The sequence below is a fragment of the Orycteropus afer genome, unplaced genomic scaffold, assembly GCF_000298275.1.
Source record: "Orycteropus afer afer isolate SDZICR_OR568_19922 unplaced genomic scaffold, OryAfe1.0 scaffold00113, whole genome shotgun sequence".
In the NCBI taxonomy this organism is placed as follows: domain Eukaryota; kingdom Metazoa; phylum Chordata; class Mammalia; order Tubulidentata; family Orycteropodidae; genus Orycteropus; species Orycteropus afer.
The window spans coordinates 1403169-1412468 of NW_006921700.1; the positions used below are offsets into that span (position 1 = coordinate 1403169).

General features: G+C 37.6%; 1 protein-coding gene across 1 annotated transcript in view; it reads right to left on the reverse strand.

The window, feature by feature from the left end:
• Window positions 1–9300, reverse strand: part of ME2 (malic enzyme 2) — a 68875-nt gene that overhangs the window by 29487 nt on the left and 30088 nt on the right. The window contains exons 4-9 of the mRNA XM_007943850.2: window positions 7606–7681; window positions 6405–6566; window positions 4473–4576; window positions 2550–2659; window positions 2354–2451; window positions 1936–2049 (exon numbers count right to left, since the gene is read on the reverse strand). Coding sequence (XP_007942041.1) covers window positions 1936–2049; window positions 2354–2451; window positions 2550–2659; window positions 4473–4576; window positions 6405–6566; window positions 7606–7681 — 664 coding nt within the window. The remainder of the gene's footprint in view (window positions 1–1935; window positions 2050–2353; window positions 2452–2549; window positions 2660–4472; window positions 4577–6404; window positions 6567–7605; window positions 7682–9300) is intronic.

Consider the following 9300-nt stretch of genomic DNA (forward strand, 5'->3'; position numbering starts at 1 on the left):
TATCTTTGTAGATGTGTGATGCCTTATAACCCTTAGTCTTATATACTAGCAAACATGGTAGTTAGTGCCCCGCTGGGAGGCAGTGCAGTTTAATGGTTAAAAGGACAGGCTTCAAGTTAGGCTACTTGGTTAGGAACTCAGTCTCCATCATTTATAAGGTGACAGAGCTACACTTTCCTCATTTATAAAACTTCACAGGTTTCTTTTTCTTTTTTTAAATTTTGTTGTGATTTTTGGGTGAAAGGTTACAGAGCAAATCCATCTTCCATACAGCAGTTCGTATACACTTTGTCTCATCACATTGTCTAAACTTCAGAGGTTTCTTGAGAGGACAAATGAGACACACTGTAAAGTCTTATTACAGTGTCCAGTACATTTCAAAAGAGCTCTGGTGGCGCAGTGCCTAAGGCATTTGACTGCTAACCAGGTTGGCAGTTCAAACCCACCAGCCACTCCACGGAAGGAAGACTGGGCAATCTACTTCCACAATGATTTACTGTCTCAGAAACTCAAAAGGGGTCACTGTGAGTCAAAACAGACTCAACAGCAGTGAGTTTGGTTTTTGTTTGAGTACATTTCAAACTACTATTATTTTAAATTACACATAAATTAAGCAGAGAAGATTTTCCACTCACATATTTTTCATTTTATTATAGGTACCAACAGAATACTGGCACTAATTAAGAAAAGATTTCAGGATGGGAACAAAGTCCATTGAGATAGCTTGCTCTACTGATATCAATGACAAACAGCTGTATATCATTAGATTATAGCTAACAACATGGAGCTCTGGTAGCATAGTGCCTAAGGCACTTGACTGCTAACCAAAAGGCTACCAGTTCAAACCCACCAGCCACTCCTCAGAAGGAAGGTTGGGCAATCTACTTCCGTAGAGATATCACCTCGGAAACCCAAGGAGTCGCTGTGAGTCATTGACGGCACATAACAACAATAGTAAAAAGAAGAGCAGTGTGTACTGGAAGTCTGCACTATAAAGCAGTTTGTGTATTATTTTAATGTATTACACAGTATAAGGTATAAGACATTTGTGAAGCTAATGAAAATGGCAATCAATGCTGAGGCAGGCAGGCCCAAAGGACACTAGTTAATGTAGGATGGAAGTGCTTTATCCTTTTTTTTTTTCCCTGTTAGTTTTTTATTGTGATTTTGGGGAAAGTTTACAGAGCAAATCGGTCTTCTATTCAACAATTCATATACATTTGTTTTGTGACATTGATTGCAATCCCATACCTAACAGCACTCCCTCCACTTACTCCCCATCCTTCTGTCCTATCCCTTCCTACCTTTTGAGCTCTATCCCTGGGTAAACGCTGCCCTTTGGATCTCCTATAGTTGGTTCTTCTAGGGAGTGCATACCTCCCTGTGTTACTGTTCCCCTCAGAAGCCTATCGTTTGGCTGAAAGTTGAGCCAGGGGGGTGAGGTCAATTCCTGGCTTCAAGGCTCTTTATCTTTTATCCATGAATTGGTTTCAGGAGTATGTACCTTCTCTGGGGAAAGGATCCACAGGGATTACAATCTCCAAAGGGTTAAAGAATTTCTGCTCTAATATCAGATGTACTCTTAGCAACTGAACTTAGTTTCCATTAAAAACCTAGTTTTAGAAGGGTCAAATATCATCTCATTTATATAATAGCTATTTGATTTTTTTAAGAGTCAGAGAACAAAGCAAGAAAGACTAAGTGTGGTGCCAACACAGAAATTGGGATTTGAATGTGAAGCAATTGTTTTTATAAGACTGAAGTTTGAGACTGGAGGATTTTTATTAAGAATACATAGGAAGGTCCCAAATGGTACAATCTGGATAGCTCAGTGAGATGCGAGATTTTAAGAAATAATGTATTATTTTAAAAAATTCAACTCAAAATATTATAGCAACAACACTCTTTTGCTTCTCTAAGTTTTAAACACCTTACCTTAACTAGTAAACCAAACTTGTCAAACATCCAGATGTTCTTGTGTGCCTCTTCTTCTGAGAGGCCGTTTTCCATCATAGACCTAACTATAAGGTTTGCAATTCCAAGAGCAGCCTGTGTAACAGAACATAAACTGTAAACACATAGACTACAGTAGGTTGCCATACTTGAGTTACTTTACATATTAAGGTCGTATAGTATGAGGACTATTCCTCTTACAATTCACAAACATTGATTCGTTGTGATAGTCTCTCTAAATATATTCTTCATTGTCTAATTTCAAAAGAAGGCTCAAATTCCTGTCAACAACATTTCAAGCTTGGTCATAACAACCTTTAATATAACGTCAAATTCTGTCCCATTTTCTAATTCTAGAAGACAGCATTGTTTTTAAATTCTATAAGCTTAACAAACTCACCTCTCCTGCTCCGAGAAATAAGATTTTGTATTCTGAGATTGGTTTACCAACAACTTTCTGTGTTGCAAGAAGACCTGCTAGAGCTACTGCAGCCGTCCCTATAGGAAAAACAAGTATTTTCAAAAATAACAAATGGACACATTAAACATGGTTTAAAAACAGGAATCAAAACATTAAAGTTTTCTTTTTGCTTTACCTTGAATATCATCATTGAAGGTACAGTATTTTTCTCGATATTTTCTCAAGAACCTGAATGCGTTATGGTTTCCAAAGTCTTCAAACTGAATAAGTGTGTTCCGACCATATCTAAAAACAGCAGGCCCACAGTAACTGATGATGCTTCTATAACACAGCTGTCCAATATACTCTTTGTGATAACATTTTAAAATAATGTATTATGTTAGATCAATTAAGGGCATCTGGCACTTTTCAAAGCCTATGAAAGACTAGACTCACATTATAGAAATGTATCACTCATTCAAAAAAATTATTCATTCATGGAGTGCTTAAAATGAATGTAGCAAAATGATGGGGCCTTATGTGGTATCCATTTGTGTAAACTATTTCCAAGTGCCTACCAGGGCACCCATTACACGTGAACACTAAATAACTTTCTAAAAAGGAAGATTGTCACTAAGTCTTAAAAAATCATACACACACAACTATGTATATTCTCATTACAGCAACAGTTAAACAGCAGTACAGGAAAGCACATATCAAATAAGTGGTTAAAAAATAATTGCTATATGAGTTCACTGGCATTCACAAAAAGAAGGCATTAATCATATTAGTGAGCTGAAGGAGTAAGCAAAGGCTTGAAAAGGAGGCAGATGTGATTTGGGCCCTGAAAGAAGAACAAGTAAAAAAATGGGAAGAAAAAGAAGGCATATTTTGGTGACCCTGAAGTTTCAACAGTCTGGTTATATATTTCAGGGTTTAGATTACAGGATAAGGGATAAGATGGTTAAGGCAGGTTGGGGCCAGATAAGGGAAAATCTTGAGTGCCAGGTTAGGGAACGGGGACCCTATCCTTTATCCCTTCATCTCTGATGGCTTCAGAGAAGCAATGAATCCATGTTAGAATCCCTTCAGGGAGGATAAACCAGCCCCACCAGTGGTGTACATGTAGCAAACACTGATAGGGAGACATGAGGAAGACAGAAGCAGCAGCTAGGAGGCCACTCTTGTATCAAGACAAGATCGGAAGCAGGGGCCACAGAAAGTTACAAAGACTTAAAAAATAAGAAAACATGCACACGCACTCTCATTGCATTAACAATCAAACAGCAGTATGGGAAAGTACACGAGAACTTAAAATGAACAAACAGAACTTGATGTTGAGGATCAACTGGGAAGTGAGAGGCAATGTGGGTGACTGAGAGGATACTATGTGGTTGTCCAAGGTAGAGAAGTGAGGGGAGAAAAGAGAGATGGTAATTTCCAGGGAGAAGTAAAGGTCAGTTTTAGATATACCAACTTTGACTCTGAAGAACAATCAAATTTTGAGTATCTTCTATGTGCCAGTAATTTGAAAGGCAGGCTGGGGCAGGATTACACAGGTGAGGAATTTGAGCTTTACCCTATAGCTGCAGGAAACCGCTGTGAGATTTCATGGAAAAGAATGGCATAAGGAAGGGCGTATTTTAAAAATATTAATCTGGTAGTAAGGTGGAAATGAAATAGAGAGGAGAGAAACGGGAAGAGACTGTTAGAAGAATCCATTAAGACAAACAGTAAGAAACAGACTCTGCAGTAAGATTGTATCAAAATGAAAAAGACCTGTTTTCTGAGGCAGCTGAGTGGTGGTACCACCTGAATTAGACAAATGAATGACTGCGTGTTTGCACAGGGTGGGGTTTGATGGAGGAGGTGGGAACGTCTAAGATGACACCAAGAGCAAACCTTTGGTAATAGGGTGCATGTGACTGCCATTAACGGAGGCTGGACATACAGCCATTAATGGAGGCTGGACGTACACATATCCAACCAGGCAGGATAAAGTCAGAGTTAATCTCTGCTGCCTATCTTCACAAGAGATAAAGGAAAATAAACAAAATTGTGGTTCCTTTTTTTTTTTAAATTAAAGATGCTTTCATATACTCAAATTTTTTTTTAATACCTGTCAGTAATAGCTTGCATAAACTCATCAATCAGATCATCATAATGTTGGGAGCGATCTCTTTTCTGATACAAGCCCATGTAAAATGGATCTTTTAAGAGTGCCTATAAAATAAATCAAATGTGAAAATAACACCATTTTTATTATACAACCAGTTTAAACATTTACATAAAACAAAAATTGCAAAATTAAAATAAAAATTACTAATATTCTTTTTAACCTTAATATCCTTTAGAGTTTTAGATTTCTGAAAAATTGGACAGGAAGCAGACAGTTCCTGTGCTTCCTTCTTCCCCCACACACTCTCCGGGTGTTAACACCTTATACTTGTGTGCAACATTCACTATAACTGATGAACCAATACTGACGCATTACTATCAACTAAAATCCATAGTTAACTTTAAGGTTCAATCTTTGTGTTGGGGAATCCTCTGGGTTTTGACAAATGCATGTCATGTGTCCACCATTACAGGATCATGCAGAATAGTTTCACTGCCTAAAAACGCCCTGTGCTCCACGCCTTCCCCTGGAAATCAATGATCTTTGCTGTCTCTACAGTTCTGCCTTTCCCAGGAGGTCGTATAGATGGAATCATACAGTATGCAGCTTTTCCAATTTGGTTTCTTTTGCTTAAGAAAAAATCCACTGCTAGTGAGTTAATTCTGACTCATAGTGACCCTATAGGACAGAGTAAAATTGCCTCATTGGGATTCCAAGGCTGCAGATCTTTAGGGAAGCAGACTGTATCATTTTCCTCCCACTGGTGGGTTTCAACCAACAACCTTCTGTTGGCATCTGAATGATCTAACCACCTCCTTCTTTGACTTAGTGACACACATTGAAGATTCATCCACATCTCTGCACAGCTTGTAGTTGCCTCATCTTATTGCTGAATAATAGTCCACGCTATGGATATACCACAGTTTATCTCACTCACTTACAGAGGAACATCTTGGTGCTTCTAGTTTTTGGTAATTATGAATAAACATTGAACATTCACAAGCACCTTTCTGTGTGGACTTAAGTTTTCAAATCAGCTGGATATATGCCCAGGAGTGTGAATGCTTGATCACATAGTAAGATTATGCTTACTTAGTAAAACCAAACAAAACCGCCAGGTGCCTCCCACAGTAGCTGTATGTACCATTTTACACACAATGAATACAAGTTCCTGTTGCTCCACATCCTCACCAGTGTTTGGTGGTGTCAGCATTTTGCGTTTTAGCCAGACTACTGGATATGTAGTGGTACACTCATTACTGTTTTAATTAGCATTTCCCAAATGACATAAAACTCATGTCAACTGACTCAATGGCAACCAACAACAGCACAAGGTATTTTTTCATATGCCATCTTTTCATTTGCCATCTGTATCTCTTCTTTGATGAGTTATCTGTTCAGATCTTTTGCCCATTTTGTACATGTGTTGTTTTCTTATTGTTGAGTTTTAGAAGTTCCTTACCTACTTTTGGTGTAAGTTCTTAACTGGATATGTATTTTATAAATATTTTCTCCCAGTCTGGGCTTGTCTTTTCATTCTCTTAACAAGAAAAATTTTTAATTTTAATTAAGTCCAACTCATAAATTTTTTCTTTATGGGTCATGCTTTTGGCTTTGTATCAAAAAAGTCATCAGCAAACTCAAGGTCACCTGGAGTTTCGCCAATGCTATCTTCTAGAATTTGTATAGTTTTGTGTCCTATGATCCATTTTAAGTTAACGTTTGTGAGAGATGAAAGCTTTGTGTCTACATGAAAGCTCTGTGTCTAGACTTATAGGTTTAATTTACATGCAAAATTAAAAGTACAGTTTAAGGAAAAGATGAACATCTCATCACAAAATTTTCTTTTTACATTATCATAACCAAACAAGGAACATAATACAATTTTTTAAAACACAGGAGGAGGATTAAAGGGGACAATATGCTACTCACTGGATTATCAGTTCCCACATCAATACACACAGGCAGGCATTTTTCAGGCCGTATCCCTGCACAAGCTGTATACAAACAAAGTTTTCCTACTGGAATTCCCATTCCATAGACACCCAGATCTCCAAGACCCAGAATTCTCTCTCCATCAGTCACCACAACAGCCTTGATAACAAACAAAACAAAACAAAACAAAAACAGAAATTAAAAGTTGCCAAAAACAGGCCACTAGAGAAAAGCATTTTAGGTTTGCTTCCCTTCACATGCCTTCACTCTCACTTTAAAAAATAAAATTCTTTCTTGACTAACTTTCAAAGTAAACTAATTAGTCATACTTAAAATTCTAGAATTTAAGAGTTTTTTTTTTTTTTTTTTTCCGGTAAAGAATGAGCTAGATTTGAATTCCTTCTGACTTCTGTTTAGGAGAAGAATGCTACTGACTAAAGGACCAACATAAATATTATCAGAAAACCTGAAGATGGGAGAGGTAAACTCATGGTAAAGAGATTCCAACACGCACAAGCTATGCCAAGCAAACCACCTCAAAGCAGAGCAAAGGTTCTCAAATAAAAAATATACCTACCTACAGGGCTTTAAGATTATATTGTGAGTTTCAATAAACTGACCACATTGTTTTTCTATATTATTGAGCTAATGATTATTCACCACTGTTTATTTTGGTAAGGAAATCCTATAATTAAGACATTAAGATTACTGCCTATAATTAACCCAATAGCCTACCAAATGACCTTAAAAATAAAAGTTACTCAGTTTTATTTACAAAAGGCAGCCACAGTGATCATGGTTTTGTATCTGCTAAGAATCTAAATCTACCTTTGATTAGAAGGAAAAGGGCTCAACAATCCTCTCCAGCATCCACCCGAGTAACACTTTACGGCATTTTAACATATTTTCCCTACCTGGCATAATACCAGTGTAAACAGGAAAGGGATATGGAAATAGTTGAAGACATCAGTGGTACGGACAGTGAGCAGCTCCAGTTTCTCTCTGAGTCAAACTCTCTACCAGTTACCCATTTTACAACTATTACTACTAGGATATCCTCACATACAAAGCAGAGACTTTGCATTTATATAAGTGCAAACTCAATCAGAGCAACAATGAAAAACTGTTCTCAGAAATTTAGAGGCAATTTACAAGAAAAGAAAAAACAGTGTGAAAAGGAGGGTTGTGCTATTAGTACCTTAACATCATTTTCTGGCCAGTTATCCACAATTGATTTAATATGGCCTCTGTCTGAGATTGAAATAAATAATCCCCTGCAACAGAACAAAAACACCTTTGCATTTCACAACAGTTTTTTGTTTATTCTTACGTTTTTGTTTGTAACTGGAATATTTGAGATATTGTAGCAAAACATTAATACATGGTATAATTTCCAAGCAAGTTTAGTTAAGTCACACTGGCTTATTTTCAAATACTCTGAAATGTCATTACACTGCTCATGGAATAGCTGCAACAGAGATGACTGTTCAATGATATGAACCCAAGAAGAAATGTCTCCACCATCCTCCTGTTCAAATAAACTTACTACACCTCCAGTAAAAAATGATGTATCAATCACCAGTACAGGTAAGCATAGGTGGCTAAGTAAACCACTGCTGAAACTTAGTGAAACTCAATATATGAAATGTGAAGGAACAAGAAGGAAAGGAAGAAAATTACAGTAAATTTAAATAAAAGATGGCACACTTGGAGGGTAGGAAAAAATGAAAAGTAATTTTAAACACTGTGTTTAAAATGTAAAATGTAAACACTATGTGTTTAAGATGTAAAATAATAAAAGGAAAGATGGTTTCTAGAACACAGGGCAGGAAGAGATTCCTACACTGAACTTTCTCACTGGAATCTTAACTTTGGCGTTACTATTCGAGCTCAAATAATCAGTTTAGTTCAACAAGTTCTTAACCATGGCTGCATATTAAAATCATCGGACAAGCTTTTGAAAATGCCAGATCTAGGACCTCCTGCCCAGAGATGCTGATTTCTTCTTTTATTCCATTATTGTTGGGGAAGATACTATGATTTCAATCTTTTTAAAGTTACTGAGACCGGCTTTGTGACCTAACCTAACATGTGGTCTATATTATTTTCCATGGAGAATAATTCATGTGCACTGGAGAAGAATGTACATTGTGCCATTGTTGGTGGAGTGAGACACACACACACACATATATGGTTCAGTTGGTTTATGGCATTGCTCTTTTCTGACCTTCTTTCTAGATGGTCTATCCTCTACTGAAAATAGGAGGGAGTATACTGACATCTTCTACTTTTATTGTAGAGCCCTCTAGCTTTCCTTCTTATTCTGTTAGTGCGTCCTTTATGTATTTTGGGGCTCTGCTGGCAACTAACACCACCTTCTTGATGAATTGGCTCCTTTATATAATATTTTTTGTCTACTAGATTTTTCCTTAAAGTCTGTGTGGTAGTTAAAGTTGTGTGTCACCTTGTCTGGGTCTGGATGAATGGCTGGGAAGCTGGTGATAGTTATTCCCCGTGATGAGACTGGCAATCAACTCCATGGTGGAATCTACTACAAGCAGCTGATTAACTGCCTTAGGGATGCGGTCTGCTTCCCGTATATAAGGAGAAGCCTTAGGGGAATGGTCTCTAGCTTATGGCACCTTGGACCCTGCATGTAGTTGTGTCATTGTTCAGCAGCCTGCCATGCTCTGCCAGTCTTGGATGGACTTGAATCAACGGCCTGCCATGTTGTTTGGTAACACCAGGACTGTGCCATTTTATTTGTCAACCTTGGGCTTTTTAGCCTCAGCAGCCAATAGCTGCCTGAGTGAAAAGATGCCTCTAGCTTCAGTAGGCCAGGAGCAAGAGGCAGAGCTGAAGCCCAATATCAAGGGGCTTTCACACAGCCCCT